The sequence below is a fragment of the Pollicipes pollicipes genome, unplaced genomic scaffold (assembly GCF_011947565.3).
Source record: "Pollicipes pollicipes isolate AB1234 unplaced genomic scaffold, Ppol_2.1 Scaffold_4219;HRSCAF=4965_pilon_pilon_pilon, whole genome shotgun sequence".
NCBI lineage: Eukaryota > Metazoa > Arthropoda > Thecostraca > Pollicipedomorpha > Pollicipedidae > Pollicipes > Pollicipes pollicipes.
In genome coordinates this window covers 30,659,116-30,679,272 of record NW_023596448.1, presented here as the reverse complement: position 1 = coordinate 30,679,272, position 20,157 = coordinate 30,659,116, and the positions used below count along the sequence as shown (strand labels likewise).

Genomic DNA, 20,157 nt, shown 5'->3' with positions numbered 1-20,157 from the left:
AGACTGGAATGCACAGACTATTTCACCGGCGTGGGAAGAGTAGGCGCGAGGACGGGTGTGGCCACTGCACGTCAAACTTTAACATCACCGCTGGGGTGGCGCGCGGAAAAATTGACCGCAGAGCTTTCGGGCCGCCGTTTTTCTGAACGTGCCTGGAAGTGTCTCCGAGCAGCAAGCCTGCCATTTCGGGAGACAGCGACCGGTGGTCCCAGACTTGCAGTGATATCTGAAGAGAGCGAGAGGGTGCAGTCTTTACGGCTGGAGCAGTTCAATCACGCAAATGCAAAATTCCACCCAGAATTGAAAAGAACAGGAATAGGAGGCCATAAGAGCTCATTGCCGCACACCATGAAGTCGGTAGGAATAACAAACAAATGGCTGCATAAATTTTTGAAACAGGTTTCAGTTTCGCACATAACGTACCTACCTCTCACTTGCACTCCCCCGAAAACTATAGTTATGCAATGTTTGAAGTGCTAGATAAGCAGAAGTGCTTTTGAAAAAAAATTATTCAAAATAATATCATCCATAAAATGCATTCGGGTGCTGCAACAAAACATACGCTACCAAAAATAGACAAAACTACAACCGTATGTGTTGCCTGTCATTTTTAACATGTGCCTGAAAGTTCCACTTTTGTTTTCAAGTCTCCTAAATTTAGTACAACGCACGGCTCCGTTTCCAAGTAGCCACCAGACGATCCGTACATAGTTAGCTCTTCCGAGACGCCACCCGGGCGTAAGGAAAGCCGAAACGCAAACCCCATGCAACCACCCCAGAACGGGGCTAACGACAGCTCCCGCAGACTTAATGGCGATTCCCACGGGCGGGGAGGGGGGGGGGGAGGGGAAGGCCAGCACACGCACGCTGCCAGCTGCGCTCCTGGGCGTGCCGTGGGTACTGGACGGGGAGGGGGAGTGGTCCCCTTCCGGCGGTGCGCGGCCCGAGGTGGCGCTCCCACAATCCATCATGGCCGCTCCCATTACCCCGCGGATCGGGTCGCGCCCGCTCGGCCGGCGCCTTGCCATTTGTCGCGGCGGGGCCAGCGCTCGCGCGCGAATCATTGCTTCCCCGTCCTCTGGGTGGGGACGAGAGGCAGCGGTCGCCGAACGTCTTCAGAAGTGTTCCATTGGATGAGCACGCGTGACCTATCGAGGGAAACTGGGTTGGGCAGGCTAAGACGGTGCACATACACTGGGCGGATTTTGTGGTCACGCACGTGCTTTTTTTCTCGAGTCTCCTAATATCAGGACAATGCATGGCTCGGCTTCCAAGCAGTCCCAAGAGCGGGCTTCTTCAGAATCATTCGATGCCATCTTATTGATTAGTGGCGTACTGTAACCCCTATTTAAAACATTAACACTGCGCACTTCGCACCGCGCGCCACGCGAGACAAAAACGTCGGGCGAGAAAGGAACATTGTAAACACGGGGCGACGGAATGTCGATCTCCGAGGGCACCGATCCTGCAGCGGTGCGGACGTGGGACAGTTTGCCAGATATTAAGGAACGGCTGTGCTAGTATTACACTTAAGACAAGTGCTGAGAGGAAAAGGTGTTTTAGTGTCATACATGTAGGGACATGTCATATGTGATGTCATGTATGTCATATGTCATACATAGCAGCCGAATTGCAGCGGAGTGGGCAGTCCTCGGCTAACCACCTTTACTGAATGCTGGACACTAAACCTGCGAGGTCTTGTACATGTATGCGACTAATGTTGCGGGAAAGAAATAACTGAGAAGGTTCATCATCTGTCAGGGACATTTCAGCGACTCTGCTTAGCGGTCGCCAGCGAGAGCAAAAGCCACTCAACGACCTGCCCAGCATGAGCGCAGAAATTAGTGGAGGCGTGCCTGGCGGGAAGACGGTGCAGTGAGCGTATTCCAAATGTTCTAAACCCATTTCCGGCTGCTGTAAGACAAATTGTCTGCTTGTGACGTTTTCGTGGAACTGGCCGTGGACCCTGCTTCAGCGGGCCTCCGAGCATGCTCTGGATTCATCGGTCGACTCTGATCGTCCAGCGGAGCCTGAGCTCTGATCGCCCAGCGGAGCTTGAGCTCTGATCGTCCAGCGGAGCTTGAGCTCTGATCGTCCAGCGGAGCTTGAGCTCTGATCGTCCAGCGGAGCCTGAGCTCTGATCGTCCAGCGGAGCTTGAGCTCTGATCGTCCAGCGGAGCCTGAGCTCTGATCGTCCAGCGGAGCTTGAGCTCTGCTCAGCCAGCGGAGCTTGAGCTCTGATCGTCCACCGGAGCTTGAGCTCTGCTCGTCCAGCGGAGCTTGAGCTCTGATCGTCCAGCGGAGTCTGAGCTCTGATCGTCCGGCGGAGCGTGAGGCTTATATTTCTTTGCTCAGAATTCCCAGCTTCAGCGCGAATTCCCATCACCTGACAGATGGAGAGCGCTTAACGTGGATGTATTCATGTGGTTTAGGCGCTAGTGACTACTTTGAATAATACCGAAGCAAGACAGGCCATCAATTTCGATAACAGCCACAGAAATACCGGAAAAGAGAGAGGCGTAAGGTGATTTATGCGCAATTCCGACCTGACCACAGAATCATAACAATGAGCTTCAGACGATGCCCACAAAACCTTTGATTTCTATGAGTCTCCGGTGTGCAATATCGCGCGATTCTTAAACACACAGCCTCTGGGGTGAGGATGGCAGATAATCGGCGGAGAGTGCGGACCTGTTTTGAAAGCAAATAGCACTGATGTGTTTGTCTGGCGTTCGGGCGCGCGGCCGTTTGGAGCCAGTTGGTTTTAGAGGGGGTTGATGTCAAGAGCGTCCGGTTGTGCTGACAGATGGGAGTCTCACCTAAAGCTCGTGATGGCAGAATATGTGGCTCGACGCCCACGAATAAATGATCTGTTCTAGAAGGTGTCATTGTGAACCAAAACGTTCATCTGTCTTTCTGACAGCACTGCCTGCCTTCTCTTTGATGGCAAGGAAACCAGCGTTCTAGGGTATTTAACCAAAATAAATAATTAACAAGGCCACAGACTATTAAAAGGTACAACTAAATTAGAAGCCCTCCCTCAATATCTCTGTGGCCCTCCTGGTTTTGATCACACATCACTGCAAATCACATCTACCACGGTCGAAATATTGTCACGGTACTTCCGCCTCGGATCACGCGGTAAGCGGCGGGATGAGCCGGCGAATTACCGGCGGTTATACAGGGATCCACCAGCAGAGCGTCACGCGCAATAACGCCCGCCCGGGAGCTCGTCACTCAGCCGACCGGGCTCTCCGACCGCAGACTGGGCGCATGCGATGCGAAATGGTGCGACGGAGTTCTCCTGAGAGCGAGTTCCCTCAGCGGTCATAGCGTGAGGTAATCAAAGCGTGCTGTTCACTGTCCAGACTCGTCAGCCAAACGTTATTCAGTTTCGCAAACGTTTTCGCCTACGGGGAGTCAGAAAGTGTTGTTTAAAAACGTCATCTTACGTTGCATTGCGCATCTCTGTCGTTTTCAATCGTCGATTGACTCGCACCTGCTCACCGTCAGACGGTTTGCCATGACAGGTGCCGCAGCATTTTCATCACTGATTACAAACGATTTTACACAGGTATATTTAACCAGGAATCGCTGTTGAATTCACATGGCTGCGTTGCATAATGCTTTATGAGGTCGTGTTGTGAGACAGACGGGCTGTGAGAGACAGTACTGCCCAATGAGACATAGTTGAATGCAAAAGCAGACCCGGCTACCATAGTCGCAATAGACCACAGTCTTTGACGTCGATTCGTGAGTGCAGCTCTTTAACTCTTTTTAAACTCGCCAGAACTTCCATTATAACGGATGTCCGCGTTTGGAGTGTCCCATACGAAAACTGCTTTTTTAACGAGCCCGACGTGTGCCATCGCGCACCTCGTTACGGGAGCGCCAGTGACCGCAGTGGCAGATCAACGCCCAGCGGCCATGGCGCTATTAGAGTTCGAGCCACACCCCCTCCCCCCCCCCCACACCCCCCACCCCCACGGGGAGCTGAAGGCACTGACCTCTCTGCCAGTACGCCCCTGTAGGAACTGCTCTAACAGGGACAGTGGATTTGCTTGGCTCAATGCCATACCTGGATTTGTAACGTTCTGCTAGGTGAGGCGCGAGTGTTGCAGCTCGGAATCATTCGACCGGTACACCATAAGTAGCGCTAGGTGGTCCTGGACGCCATTGGCCGGGTCCACCAGGATGTGGATGAGTGTAAAGCCTCCATTCAAAATGGTAGTATCGAATGGTAGTCCCTCTAGCCGCCTTCGTGTGCCCTAGGCGATTTAATACCGGCGTATTCTCGCCACGTGAGTGTGCGTATGTGTGTTTGTGCATGTGCAATATTTGACTGATTATGGACGCAAACAGCCACTCGTTTACATTTTCGTGACAGTTCCATGCGGCTGTCATGTGGCTGGTCACACACAAGACGGCATCCTGATGTCTTCCACACTTTCCGGCATCATTATCGCATGCGCCCCTGTACACCGGAGTCTCATCACCACACCGGAGCCTCAGCACCCACACTGGAGCCTCAGCACCACACCGGAGCCTCAGCACCGCACCGGAGCCTCAGCACCACACCGGAGCCCCCCCCCCCACACACACACCGGAGCCTCAGCAGCGCACCGGAGCCTCAGCAGCGCACCGGAGCCTCAGCACCGCACCGGAGCCTCAGCAGCGCACCGGAGCCTCAGCACCGCACCAGAGCCTTAGTGGAGCTTCAGCGCCCACACTGGGGCCTCAGCATTCACACCGGAGCCTCAGCACCACCGGAGCTCACCTGTAGAAGCGCTCGCCCTCCGGCCAGCGCGACTGTCCGCTGCCGACGCAGGAGAGCGCCGGCTGCATGCTGAGCCGGGCCGAGTCCTTGTCGGTGTAGAGCAGCTCCAGGCCGTGGGCGTACACGGCCATGGCCCGCCCGATCTCGGCGATCATGCTATCCTCGTCCGTCTTGAAGTGCACGCCTGCCGACCCCGGTGGCGGCGTAAGAGGAGTGGGGGAGGCTGGAGCGCGTGGTGGAGGGGGCGGGGCGCGGGAGGGGGCAGCGTCGGGTCAGCTGATAGCTCGCGTGGGAGAGATGGTGGGGCGTACGGCGCGAGGGGCGCGGCACGATACGGGCAACACCTGGACCTAAACTGCGTGGAGCAGCGCTGCGAGAGAAGCATTGAGAACAAGGAGGGTAGGTGAGAACAATGATCTAAATTGCTTTAAAAGGGCAGGCGGTGGTGCAGAGCACAGTTTCCTTTTTTCTCCCTATGAGGAGGGAACGCGACGCACGTGCGGCGCCGTATTATGGACGGCCAGCGACTGCGTAGGTCGGAATCATGCTTCAAGGTCATGGCTCTATCGGCATTCGAACCCGGCCCCAATGTGGGAGCCGCAGGTATTAACCACTCAGCCATTTCACCTCTGGTGCGCATGTATGGTAGCGACCACGTGGACTTCACCGGAATAAACATACATCACAATAATAAACCTAAAAACATGCAAACAAATTTTGATTTTTTGTGCAGTTCTTTGCAGCAACGGTGACTAGCGAACAAGAAAAGGCTGGCAATAGAAAGATGCAGAGTATTTCGTAATCATGAAAACGGCGCGCCATTCCAGTCAGTTGGTCGCTGATGCGACTGCGGTGCCGTTGCATCCTAACACGACTGCTGGCGGCGCGCCGGAACCAGCGGCGCCAGGGCACCAGGCCGCCGGCGTTTCAGGTCAGGTGGCTCGCGTTTCAGCCCGCCACGTTTGCCTCTTGAGTTTGGGAAAAAATAACGCGGAAAAAGGATCAAATTTTCGAAGTTCAAAGCCAGAGCGGCCGACATCCAGGAAGCATGCCTCGGGCGTCAGGATTCAGGATTCCATCAGTTGCCATACTACAATCGGTTGCCAGACTTCGACCAGCTGCCAGATTTTGACCAGATGCCAGATTTCGATCAGTTGCCAGATTTCGACCCGTTGGTAGATTTCGATAGGCTACCAGACGACACCGCTCCGCCTCCGCGGACTGTCGCGCTCCCAGGCGCTGCGCCATTCACCGACGCGACGCCACGCGCCGGGCTCGCCCGTGTCTCCGCGGTCAGCCGACGCCAGGCACGCGCCACCGCACGCCGCGGCGGCGAGTCCTGGCGCGCGACAAGCGCGTATTGATTCGAACGACACGTTGGCCGAATGCGTCGTGATAGAGTGGTCAGGGGGCTTACCAAGGATCAGCGTGGGATCACTGACGTGGAGCGGCCCGCATAATGTCGGGTCAGGGTATGCCGCTGCCACCGGGCAGGGCCTCCCGGCGACCGGACAGGGCCTCCCAGAGGTCGGGCAGGGCCTCCAGAGGCCGGACAGGGCCTCCCTGCGACCGGACAGGGGCTCCCAGCGACCGGGCAAGGCCTCCCAGCGATCGGGCAGGGGCTCCCAAAGACCGGACAGGGCCTCCCAGAGGTCGGGAAGGGGCTCCCAACGACCGGGCATGGCCTCCTGGCGACCGGACAGGGCCTCCCAGAGGTCGGGCAGGGCCTCCAGAGGCCGGGCAGGGCCTCCGGCGACCGGGCAAGGCCTCCCAGCAACCGGGCAGGGGCTCCCAAAGACCGGACAGGGACCTCCCAGCGACCGGGCAAGGCCTCCCGGCGACCGGACAGGGGCTCCCAGAGACCGGGCAAGGCCCCCAGCGACCGGGCAAGGCCTCCCGGCGACCGGACAGGGGCTCCCAGCGACCGGGCAGGGCCTCCCGGCGACCGGACCGGGGCTCCCAGCGACCGGGCAGGGCCTCCCGGCGACCGGACAGGGGCTCCCAGCGACCGGGCAGGGGCTCCCAGCGACCGGGAAAGGCCTTCCAGCGACCGGGCAAGGCCTCCCGGCGACCGGGCAGGGGCTCCCAAAGACCGGACAGGGCCTCCCAGCGACCGGGCAAGGCCTCCCAGCGACCGGACAGGGCCTCCCGGCGACCGGACAGGGGCTCCCAGCGACCGAGCAAGACCTCCCAGCGACCGGGCAAGGCCTTCCGGCGCCCGGGCAGGGGCTCCCAACGACCGGAAAGGGCCTCCCAGCGACCGGGCAAGGCCTCCCATCGACCGGGCGAGGCCTCCCAGAGGCCGGGCAGGCCTCCCAGCGACCGGGCAAGGCCTCCCAAAGGCCAGACAGGGTTTCCCAGCGACCGGGCGGAGCCTCCCAAAGGCCAGGCAGGGTTTCCCAGCGACCGGGCGGAGCCTCCCAGCGGCCGGGCAGCCAAGAGCAGGAGGCAGCTAATATCTAGCCTTGGCACAGCTTTACGGAAGTTCAGGCATGAAGCAGGCAGCAAGGCTGTTGGTATGTGAGACACTCGTGTTCATTTATGAGTAACGGTCAACCCAATTCTTATGTTCAATTCGACCCTGGACTCATGACTTCAACAACAGCCTATGGCTCATGGTGGAAGTCAATGAAGCGAAAGCTGGGTTCCCTCGCCAGCTACCGCGAGATTCGGACGCTGTCGCTGCGTCGTCGGGGCCTCGCAGGCACCCGCTGCGTCACCGGTGACTCTCAGGCGGCCACTACGCCCCCGGTGACTCTCAGGCGGCCGCTGCGCCACCGGTGACTCACGGGCGGCCGCTGCGCCACCGGTGACTCACGGGTGGTCGCTGCGCCACCGGTGACTCACGGGCGGCCGCTGCGCCACCGGTGACTCACGGGCGGCCGCTGCGCCACCGGTGACTCACGGGCGGCCGCTGCGCCACCGGTGACTCACGGGCGGCCGCTGCGCCACCGGTGACTCACGGGCGGCCACCGCGTCACCTGGGCCTCGCAGGCGGCCGCTGGCAGCCAACGGCGAGGCGTTGCTGGGCGCAGCGGCCTGTCAGGACGGACTGACGCGTACAGCACTGACAGCGTGTAATCAGCGCCGGCTCCTGCTGCTCTTGTCTGCGTCGCAGGCAATCAGGAGAGCAAGCATGCAAAGCTAATGAAAACGTTGCAGTAGTTGAAGAGCATCTCATGTAAGCTCGTACGCGACGCGTATCCGTTATGTGATTGAATGTGTATCGAATTTCACGGCTAGTTTGTGCATACATTTTCACATTGCGCAGTGTGGAACTTGTTTATTCGAACCTGCATCCGTTTAAAGCGCACAGAATACCCAGGAATCATGCATTCGATAACTTTTGATCTCATCTGCATTAATTGAACGACATTCCTGAACCCTCTTCAATTACTCCAAACTTAGGTCAATCGCATAACTTCCAGACTGGTGAATTCAGATCTATTGAGACTGGAGTGGAGTCACATAACCCCACCCAACGGAACGCTGGACTGTTAGCGAGTTCCATACCAATCAGATTGTCCTTCTCTGTTGGAATGTCATCATGTAACAACAGCATGATCACCGAACACCTGAGCATTCCCAATTCTCGAAAATGAAAGCTCCGGCATCTATGCATCAAGGCTCCTGACATAAACGTGCACCGAAAGTGCTCACCGCTAAGGCTTCGAAGATCTTATGGTCCACTATCAATTTAAGTAAAACACGTCGTGGCATATCTTGGGCGATCATTTTCGGTCCGGCGACTTGTTCTTACGGTGAGCACCTTACGCAGCTCTGCGCTCTTTTCAGGTCACCCAGAGAACGCGCACTGCGAGGAGCACCCATCTCCACGTCCACGTTTCCCGTCTCTATTTGCACGTCGGGATGAACCGACAACCAACAGTGATGAAGTCTCAACTGCGCTTGGAGTGGCTGGCCATAACACGCAGACGTCCGAAACTTCGCATTTCGCCGCCTGAATCATGCGCTCTGCAAAGCCTGCGTCGCGTTTCTCCTTGACCAGCACTACGCCGCGGTTCGCAGCAGCGGCGTCTCGGTTTGACTGCGGGTCGTCCACTGAGTGCCGCTGTTGTGGGGCCGAAATAGTCGGCCGCCGACACTGTAGAAGAGCGTGACAAATGACTATGCGCGGCCACGTCGGGAACGAGGGCGTCACGCGATACGTCACGCGGATGATATTCGCGTATGTGGCCTCAGTGTGGTCTCCTTCCCGGCGACGAAGTCGAAGCTGCTATCCCCGTATGTTGTCATGAACTGCGTGAAAAAGAAGTCGGGGATGCAAAGACCTCCAACACATCGATGCTCCTATGCTGAGCTTCCAACATCTGGCTAGCAAGTTATCTCAATGTCATCTAAAAATTGTGCACCGTTGTACTTTCCCTATTAACTTTGGATGACAGAAAGCCTGGATAATAGCAACGAACCCCTAGTGTTTTCCTGTAATAAATAACTGGCATACAGTAAACTCCACTCCAGAGGCAATAGATAACAATAAAGCTTGCGCCGCCAGACTTATATTACAAAAGCCTTGGTGCGAGAAAACATCAAAATATCGGATAAAGAGAAATCTATACCCTGCTCGGATGCCTTTGGTTCGCAAGTCCGAGCAAAACATCATCCAAGGCGGTGTGGCAGATAATGCCCGAAATATTTCTATCGCGTAATGAGGTAACGAAAGGTTCAAGGTCAATGGCTGGACTAAATTACAAATGGAATGAAGATGTTTGGCGACCAGGCGCGAATTCCAGGAAAAAGGCTTCGCCCCAAAGGGTAGGCTTCCCCTCGGCTCCACAGTCAGCAACATTGCGGTCAAGGCGTCAAAATCATTGTCCCTTGCCTTCCGTCCACTGGGAAAACGCGTTTTGACAGCCGGTCATACTGCTGTATTGGGTGTTTATAGGCATAACTGTTTGCATTCCAAATGTCGGGATGTCAGTTTGTGATGAAAGAGGGTGTGCCGTCTATTCGCGGCTCGAGGTAGGAAATAGCACAGAACGGAGTTGTGCCAATATAGCGAGAGAGGCGGGGGGGGGGGGGCGCGGAAGAAATAGAACGACACTGCAGTAGGGAGAGAAGGGAGGAGGAGGAGGAAGGCGTGAGAAGAAAAGGTAAGAGAGAGAAAAAGAGAGAGAAAGAGAGAGAGATAGACAGAGAGAGAGAGACAGAAAGAGAGGGAGCGAGAGAGAGAGAGAAAGAAGAGAGAGAGGGAGAGAGGCAGAAAGAGAGAGAGAGAGCAAGAGAGAGAGAGATAGAGACAGACAAAGATAGAGAGAGCGAGAGAGAGAGAGAGAGAGAGAGAGCGAGAGAGAGAGAGAGAGAGAGAGAGAGAGAGAATATTATATTTGAGATCTATAGAGATATATCTAGAGATATATAGAAGAGAAGAGATAGAATATAGAGAATATAAGATAGATATATATAGGAGAGAGAGAGAGATAGAATATATAAATATATAGATATGATAGAGATAAGAGAGAGATATATAGTAGAGAGATAAGAGATATAAGAGATAATAGATAGAATAGATCTCTTTGATATATATCCCTATAGCTTATTCTATAATGATATCTCTAGTATGAGAGATATATAGATATATATCTGGAGCGTAAGATATAGCTATAGATATAGAGATATAGGAACCGCTTATGTCCCGCCCGCTAGGCCTGGGCGTTTCTCAATACCCATTATTTTAACGGTTTTGTTTGGCATTGGGAGGCCCAGCGGAACCGATTAGTACTTTACGAGGTTCGGTTGAGCCCGCGGAGTCGTCGGCGACCGGCCGGTGCGGCGGAAGCGCCGACTTCGGCGGGGCCGCTTCACCCTTACGGCGGGTGGGGATAGTTCAGCAGCACTGAGCCGCTGAGGGAGGCCGGACGGAGCTCCGCGCAGCAGCGTCGGCCTCAGTACCTGGACCTCTCGCTGTTTAATGATCGGAGCGCTTCGTGTCCTCGCAAGGGCGCACCCAGGATTTTCTTCGGTGGGGGGGGGGGGGAGGTCAGAGATCAGTGACTATGCATCACACCGGTGTCAGCCTTCCGTCGGAAGCCTATCTACGGTAAGGCACGAACAACAGAATCCGGGTCGCTGACGGTGTTTCCTCAGTCCAGGGTTATGCTGCCATCACAGTCTGTGTACCCTGGTCCGTTGTCCGCTACTCCAACGTGGTCCTCTGAGCCGATGCCCCAGTTCAGTACGTCTCAGCGCCTCCAATCAAGCGGTTCGCTGTTCTTGAGCTGAGCACACTGTCGTTGATCAGCCAGCAAACGAGCGTGAGAGGCCAACGCGAGGAGGTGCGGTGGGCAAGGCTGCTGATGGCGACAAGCTTCTGGAGTGCTCGAATGTTTCTGGCACCGGTTCAGCACAGACGCGTCGGCTTTAATGGAGCGAAACAGACCCCGGATCATAAAAGTTCGCTTTTGGCAAAACTTCATGGCTTCCGATGGTTGAATTGTGACCTATGCTGCTGCATGTGCGTTTCAATTTTGCGCTGCAGCCGAGCATTCAGCATCACCAGAAGCAGAGGCAGCGACATCGCCCGTCACGATGCGGGCCCGCAGCTCAGCATGCGGCGGGGGATTCCGTACAGAAGACACTCCTATGTCCCACCGCAGAAGGTCACCCATGTGACGATCTGTTGCCATGCTGGACCAGCAGAAATATCAAGCATATGTAACGTTGACATCGAGGAAACGGTCGCAACATTGAGGGCCGGAAAAGTTTTAGAATTACGCGCAAGATCCTCAATGGCTATTTGTGTTTCAAAACATTTCAATAGGAGAAGAAGTTTTCTAATCAAATTTGATTTTCGACGCGGACGGCTCGTTTGGAACGAGGACTCGGGCTTAACTGCACAAGTTTGTATGCCACTCTGACCATACAAAGTACTCTTGCAAATGCCATCGAAAGTCCTTGGAACGCCGTTAACGTTTCACGCGCTGAGCCATCATGAGGGCAATGTCACCTTGACGTGACCGCGGGTCACAGGCGGCATCGGCCCGGGGCCGCGTCAGCGGTGTGACCTGAGCACTCGTGACATGTGCTCCCGTGACATGTGCGCTCGTGACATGAGCGTTCGTGGCGACGTGACCCGAGCGTTCGTGGCGACGTGACCTGAGCGCTCGTGCTGTCGTGACCTGAGCGTTCATGCCGACGTGACCTGAACCCTCGTGTCGACGTGACCTGAGCGTTCGTGCCGACGTGACCTGAGCGCTGTTAAGACGTACCTGAAGATCGTGGCGACGTGACCTGAGCGCTCGTTAAGTAAGACCGTCGGAACCTGGATTCGTGACGACGTGACCTGAGCATTCGTGACGACGTGACCTGAGCGTTCGTTAAGACGTGACCTGAGCATTCATGACGACGTGACCTGAGCGCTCGTTAAGACGTGACCTGAGCATTCATGACGACGTGACCTGAGCATTCGTGGCGACGTGACCTGGGCAACTCGTGCCGACATAACCTGCGCACTCGTGTCGGCGCGGTCTGAGCACCCGTGCCGACGTGACCTGAGCATTCGTGACGACGTGACCTGGGCGCTCGTGACCTGTGCGCTCGTGCCCACGTGCCCTGAGCGCTCGAACAGACGTGACCTGTGCGCGCGTGCCGACATCGATGGATGAAGGGACGCGTGTCAGGTCAGCGCTCGTCCGGCTCAGGTGCAGGTGCAGAGCGGACAAGAGCGTTGATCCGCGCCGCCGGCGCTAGTGCTCCTCAGGCATGCCGGTTACATCCCGGCTCAACACCAGCGGGAGCTGCCGATTGCTTCGGCGTATCGCGCTGAAGCCGTTATGATTGATCAGCAAGCACACCTGCTGAGATCGCGCGCGCTTATCAATGGCTTTCACAGAGCCACGGAGTGGTGATGCTGGATGTGTCGATTGAAATCCCGAGCACCTCCCGACCGCGTGGACAGTGAATCAGCACTCACCGAGCATCCCGATGGGAAAGTCGTCCGGAGCGTCTTTCGAGCTTCCCTGCACGCTTTGCGTCACGATCCAGACGTAGTTCTTGCCTGAGGAAGAGCGTTCATTGGTTAAGGCGGGGATGGCTGGCCTGGACAGCGCATGTTTTCGGAGAGGCACGAAAACACCGTCCAGGGACGTCCGCAGACGTAGTGAGTCAGTTCGGACCGCATACGATGACACGCGCCAGGAAACTCGCGGTGGCGCGCACAAAGCCAGAGGAGGGCGTCACAAAGCTTCGCCACTACGACATACAGAGCCATTCAGGCTTCCAAGATAGTTGTCAGCGCACACAATGCTGCAGTGGGGATGACATTATGATAGCATTTTTCATCAAAGGCGCTCTTCAAGCCGCGCTGGTTTTTGCCGTGTTCATTTTTTGATCTATGTCGTGCATTTGGCTTGCGTGCATACTGACGGACGTAGCCGTAGCTCGAGGAAGCATTGCTTGCGTAGCTGGGCAAATCTTCCACTTGAGCCGTTTGTCCCAGCCCAACTGGCCCGTCAGACCCTTACGAGGCGACACTTACGCGACCACTGGCCAACTACCTACAGAGCAGCAGACTGACGTGTTCAACTGATGTCCACGGCTGACATTATAGGACTAACGCCACCCGACAGATGATAACCGACTGACACCATCCGACTGACGTCACCGACTGATGTCACCCACTGTCATCGACTGATGTCATCTTCTGACATTGCCCGACTGAGATAAACGTGCAAAACCTGATTGAAATAACTTGACGTCACCCGAATGATGTCGCCCGGATGTCATCATCCGACTGACGTCACCCGACTGACGTCACACGCATATCATCCCCCGAATGGTATCGCTCGACTGACGTAGCTCGACTGACGTCACTCGACTGATGTAGCTCGACTGACGTCACTCGACTGACGTCACTCGACTGACGTCACTCGATTGACGCCGCTAGACTGACGCCACTAGACTGACGCCACCAGACTAACTAGACCAGATTGTCACGAGACCGATGCCACTAGACTGACGTCACCCGACTGACGTCACCCACCTGTGATGCCAAGCGACGTGGCGAGACGCATGATGTGCACGGCCTCGTCGCGCGTCGAGTAGAGCAGGATGATGCGCGCCTCCGATTGGCTGAGCTCGGGCAGGTCGGTAGCCGGATCGGCCACCGTCAGAGTTCCGATGATCGTGAACCTGGGGACGCGCGCGCCGATTGTTAGCGCACTCGGCGCAGAGTACGCGGCTGGCACGCGCAGCGCGCAGCGGCGCTGGGCGCGAGGCGGGGGTGGTATCCGGGTCGCGGCGCCGGCTCGGCCAAAGAACAGTCTGCTGGCGGGAGCGGTGAACTCCATAGGGGACGGTGGAAGTGGGCTTTCTGACCTCGTTCGGGATAGCTCACCTCGACTAGAGCAAAGCCAGGGCAAAAACGCTGAGCTGCCTGTTAAGAAGCATGGGTTATCATGAGTTCAAATGGCGGTGCATTTACCGATTCTCATCGTACGGTGTCAATATGAAGTTTGATATCTGTTTACATGGCTCTGACAATCAGTTTTCATGATCAAGATAGGCACGTATGTTTGCCACAAATCTACAATATTATTCATACCATGGCGCATACACAAACAAAGCAGTACAACAAGAGCTTCCGGCATTTCCAATGTTGGCTTTCGTAGACAGGAGCAGGACGCGTGCAATTGCGGAAAAACAGTGTTACCGCTACTTTGAACCCAGCAAGCTCAAGCATCGTCCAAGTCCGACATTGCGAACGAGATTCGCTCGCGCCACACCGCATGTGCATCGCATTCTCCTAGAACACACGCAATCCCACGACCCATAGATGATCCCTGTATCAGTTTCAACACACCGCGGAGCACTGCGAGCGGACGGCTGCTTTTAATCAAATGTCGCTGAGGGCAGATTACCGTCGTGAGTCTGATCGGTTTAAGGAATGGCTTTGTCCTGCAGCCCCACATAACGAGTCCATCACTCAGTGCGCCCGGCCACCAGACCTGAGTTCCCGCGGGCCATCTTCGTGCCCGTCGGGAAATCTGACTTCGGCCTGCGCGGTCGCAAAATGCGCCCACCTCCGCCGAGCAAATTACGCGCGAGTAAAAACACGACGCCTCTGTCGCGACGCTAGAGACGGATGGCGTCCGCCTGTCGCCTGATGCCTTCTCGGCGTGTTAACTACCGCAAAAACCACCGGCTTCGGCATGCGGTCAGGCGAACCAGCGGAAGGGAAGCAGCGGCCGCGGACGGGGGAGAGGACGTGTGGTGGCTGGGTGAGAAGGCGCGTGATGGACGCCCGAGGAGACGTGCGATGACCGTGAGTGAAGACGTTTGACGGCTGCGAGAGAAGACGTGTGGTGGCTGTGGGGGAAGACGTGTGGTGACCTCGAAATAAGACGTGCGATCACCGTGAGGGAAGACGTGTGGTGGCTGTGAGGGGAGACGTGTGGTGACTTCGAAAGAACTGCAATGACCGTGAGGAAAGACGTGTGGTGACCTCGAAAGAAGACGTGCGATGATCGTGAGGAAAGACATGTGGTGGCTGTGAGGGGAGACGTGTGGTGTGACCCAGAAAGAAGACGTGCGATGGCCGTGAGGGAAGATGTGTGGTGACCCCCACAGAAGACGTGTTATGACCGTGAGGGAAGACGTGTGGTGGCTGTGAGGGAAGACGTGTGGTAGCTGTGAGGGGAGACGTATGGTGGCTGTGAGGGGAGACGTGTGGTGGCTGTGAGGGGAGACGTGTGGTGGCTGTGAGGGAAGACGTGCGGTGACCTCGAAATAAGACGTGCGATGACCGTGAGGGAAGACGTGTGGTGGCTGTGAGGGGAGACGTGTGGTGACTTCGAAAGAACTGCAATGACCGTGAGGAAAGACGTGTGGTGACCTCGAAAGAAGACGTGCGATGACCGTGAGGGAAGACGTGTGGTGGCTGTGAGGGGAGACGTGTGGTGACTTCGAAAGAACTGCAATGACCGTGAGGAAAGACGTGTGGTGACCTCGAAAGAAGACGTGCGACGATCGTGAGGAAAGACATGTGGCGGCTGTGAGGGGAGACGTGTGGTGTGACCCAGAAAGAAGACGTGCGATGGTCGTGAGGGAAGATGTGTGGTGACCCCCACAGAAGACGTGCGATGACCGTGAGGGAAGACGTGTGGTGGCTGTGAGGGGAGACGTGTGGTAGCTGTGAGGGGAGACGTGTGGTGGCTGTGAGGGGAGACGTGTGGTGGCTGTGAGGGGAGACGTGTGGTGGCTGTGAGGGAAGACGTGCGGTGACCTCGAAATAAGACGTGCGATGACCGTGAGGGAAGACGTGTGGTGGCTGTGAGGGGAGACGTGTGGTGACCTCGAAAGAACTGCAATGACCGTGAGGGAAGACGTGTGGTGACCTCGAAAGAAGACGTGCGATGGCCGTGAGGGAAGACGTGTGGTGACTGTGAGGGAAGGCGTGTGGTGGCTGTGAGGGAAGATGTGTGGTGTTAGCGAGAGTCAACCGTCCGGTTGACTCCTGACAGCCGGATTTTTCGTCGCGAGAGAAGGCGAACGCTTCTCACCACCGTCTGAATTGGTTCCAACAGACTGATAGCTCCAGCCGCCAAAAAAAGCAGTGCATTGAGATGAGCCGTATTACCAGAATGCGTTTGAGTCCTGGGACATGCGTTCATACCTGCATGTGTCATACGTTGCTCTTCAACAAATGCCATCGTAAGTCCCACGCTCACTCCAGTCAACATTTGAAAGCTAATCATGATTCGTTCCGAGCTGATATGAATCGGCCTGTGATTTGGATCACGGATGTAATGCAATAACCGTGATGTTGAATCATGGCGATTCGCTACGTGCCTTGAACTCAAATCCGCATAGAGTCGACTTCAGTCTTATTAGATCACAGATGACCAGTGCTGGCCTTCGATCGACTTGGCCACGAAGTGGGAGTACCAGGCTGGCAGTTCTAGTTTGGCTGCCATACGTTGCGGCGTTCGTCAGCGGCACTCGGGGGTTGCACGATCTTCCTTGCTTGGGTCGCGCTTCGCTCCGACAAGGTCAGTTGATCGCGGAAACGCACATTCGACTCCAATAAGGCTGAATCAATTGAATGTGTCTGAACCAGCCTTAGTTCTATCATTCACCAGCTTTGCCAGCGCAGTGTTGGACACTAAAGGTAGGACGCGCTGCAGAAACCGAACCCAGCTGGAACGTTCCATCTGTTGATATGCGGCGAGAAAAACAGATGGTAAATGTAAGAAGCAGTCTTTCAGCTAAAACGGCCGAGTAACGGCGCAAACGGTACAACAGGCGCACGGAATACTTCGGACGACGGCACCGTTACTATGCTGAAAAGCACTGTCGTAATGATGTGCTACTTTGACGTTTTGCTCCCCTCCCGCCCTCCCCAGAAACGGACTATGTTTAAGCCAAAACTCTGCAACGATATGGTACAGCAAAAGCTAATAGCCATCGCAAGAAGAAGATACGACATAGATCGGGGCAAGTGCCACGACTATCTGCCAGGGTCACTAAAAAGCTTTTATAAAAACCTCTTCGGCTGGCCGGATTCATTAACTCTTTTCCTAGTTTGAAGCAGTAGCCTCCACAGTTGGAGTCGGGGGATCAAAGAGAACTCGGCGAAACGCTCCAGGAAAAGAGCACTGCGAAACCCGTCTGACACTTTTCCTGGGTCTTGCTTAAAAGCCACTTCAGCGTCACGTTGCAAAGTATCAAGTTTTTAAGTGCTAGCGGTTTAGATGAAACTGTCGTTTCATTCATAAGTAGTATAGTGCTGGAAATGACTCAAAACTTCCGAAAGCCGATCGGGAGTTTTGCATGCAACAAAAAGTACCGGGAAGTTTCGCATGCAAGCAAAAAGCACCAGGAAGTTCCGCATGTAACAAAAAGCACCAGGAAGTGACAGGGAGAATACCACCCGTGGGGCTATATCGCTAACATAGACTCCAATCAATGCATGAGTAGTTACTGTTGTGCGTGCTGCCAGATTTTTCTCCGGGGTCACCCAAAGCATGCACTAGCCAATTAATTTCTATTAAATTTCTAAGGCCTAAAACACTAATCAAAAGTGAATTAAGAAATATTTAGTCTAGGAAGGTTGACAACACTAAAAACAGTGTGTCACCTCTATGACATTTAAAGAAGACATGCTCTGGTCAAAACTCAGGGCAAAATGTGTGTAATAATACCAATACGGAGTGCCTCTGTAGCCCTAACAAGATCTGATAAAACAATTAATGTGAATTATTGGCATTCAAAACTACGCGACCAATGTTTCGATTCACCGCCAAATATTTTATTTTCAGTAGCCCGACATTTTATTCCCAAAATGGCAATCTTGGCTCATACAAGAAATTTAATGAGATATGCATTGCAGCCTCGGCGACTACACTGGGGATTTCGCATCGACCTTATCCAAATTGACATGAAAATTAGCTGGCAATGAAAAGCAGCTTATTAGCTTAATTAGTAGAATCAGCTTGGCCAGCGATGAAAGTTAAATAAAGAGAAAAACCCACCTATACCCACCAGAAATCAGGACCTTGGCAGACCTGAAGAATGGTGGTCAGAATGTCATCCGCTATTTGCGGGTATGAATGACGTCAGTGGAAAAAGGCGTTTGTTGTTGTCCCAGCAAACGACACAACCTCTTCAGCGAGAGGTTGGTTGGTGGAAGTCTGTATGTGTGCGTCCCTTGACCGCGTGCTATGTTGCTGGTATGTACCTGCTTTGTAGATACAGCCGTGTAACAGACAGGTGTAAAACTAAATATGCATCCGAAAGCTACGGCGCCCTTTGAAAAGTCACTGTGCTTAACGTCATAATAATAGGATAAGTGAAAACCATTACATGACGCATCTTTTATAAGGTCTTGAGAATTCACCGCAATGCAGGCGGTACGACTGAGGCTTTGCTCGCGGCCACTGGTGTTTATGCCCCGCGCCGAAGCCTCTGTCACGAGACTTCCACTGAATTTGAGTGCTGTGGTATGGCTTCATTGTGGGAATCACGTATTGTAAGCTTTCATGTTCGTGTTTCTCCTAATTAAAACGTGTTCCATGGAAATGCAGTTACCGTCTCCGGACGCCAATCAACACAAAAACAGATAGAAGCGGCCGTGAGAGCATAAAGGTGGACGCAAAAATTGGAAGATAACGATAAACGTCAAATCACGTTTTATGGCGTTCACGTTACGCACTTTCTATGACCTGTGGCACGCTCCACATACGTGACGCCATGATGCACCGCACCGTCTCGGGACTGCACTGTCTCAGGACTGCATCGTCTCGGGACTCCATCACCTCAGGACTGCACCGTCTCGGGGTTGCACCGTCTCGGGACTGCATCGTCTCGGGACTGCATCGTCTCGGGACTGCACCGTCCCAGGACTGCACCGTCTTGGGACTGCACCGTCTCGGGACTGCATCGTCTCGGGACTGCATAGTCTCGGGACTACACCGTCTCGAGACTGCATCGTCTCGGGACTACACCGTCTCGGGACTGCACCGTCTCAGGGCTGCATCGTCTTGGGACTGCATCGTCTCGGGACTGCATCGTCTTGGGCCTGCATCGTCTCAGGACCGCACTGTCTCGGAACTGCGTCGTCTGGGGACTGCATCGTCTCAAGAGTGCACCGTTCCGGGACTGCATCGTCTCAGGACTGCACCGTATCGGGACCGCATCGTATCGGGACTGCACCGTCTCGGGACTGCACCGTCCCGGGACTACATCGTCTCGGGACTGCACCGTCTCGGGACTGCATCGTCTCAGGACTGCATCGTCTCGGGACTGCACCGTCTCGGGACTGCATCGTCTCGGGACTGCACCGTCTCAGGACTGCATCATCTTGAGACTGCATCGCCTCAGGACTACATCGCCCCAGGACTACGCCATCTCGCTCACCACGAGCTCACACCTGAGGCGGGCATGCGACCGCGAGCGCAGGCGCGGAATCAGTGTTGGGTTGACAGGGCTCACCAGCTGAGCCAACCCAAACCAGCGCCTTCCCACGAGGCGACGACAGCACGCCTCCTCCACCACTCCGTCAGCTGCGTCTTCTTCCTCCGACGAACGTCAGCGAACACCGTGCGTCGGTTGCCGAAGGTCAACGGCGGCGTGCGTCTGCGGCGATCGCCTGCGACCTGGACCGCGCTCCCCATTGCCAAACACCGTCCACAAGTCGCAATTTATGACGTCATAGGTAAGTGCGTCACATCAGTCCTCACGGCTTGGAGGAATAGCCGCTTGTGTACGACGCAGGCATTTGCGACGCCACAGATAGCGACTCAGGTAGGTACTTTGTCGATGGAGAACGCCGTTCTGATGTCCTCCAGTCGGCGGATTTCAGAGAGACCCGGAAAGCCGACTGGTTGTCAAAGAGAACGCGCGGGTGTGACGTCATTTAGTTT

General features: G+C 55.2%; 1 protein-coding gene across 6 annotated transcripts in view; it reads right to left on the bottom strand.

The window, feature by feature from the left end:
* The window catches only part of Nmdar2 (glutamate ionotropic receptor NMDA type subunit 2), a 131,735-nt gene that overhangs the window by 51,396 nt on the left and 60,182 nt on the right, over positions 1-20,157 (bottom strand). For all 6 annotated transcript variants that reach the window (XM_037218163.1, XM_037218166.1, XM_037218165.1 and 3 more), the window contains 3 exons: positions 13,779-13,927; positions 12,711-12,794; positions 4,778-4,961 (listed from right to left, as the gene is read on the bottom strand). In XM_037218163.1, coding sequence (XP_037074058.1) covers positions 4,778-4,961; positions 12,711-12,794; positions 13,779-13,927 — 417 coding nt within the window. The remainder of the gene's footprint in view (positions 1-4,777; positions 4,962-12,710; positions 12,795-13,778; positions 13,928-20,157) is intronic.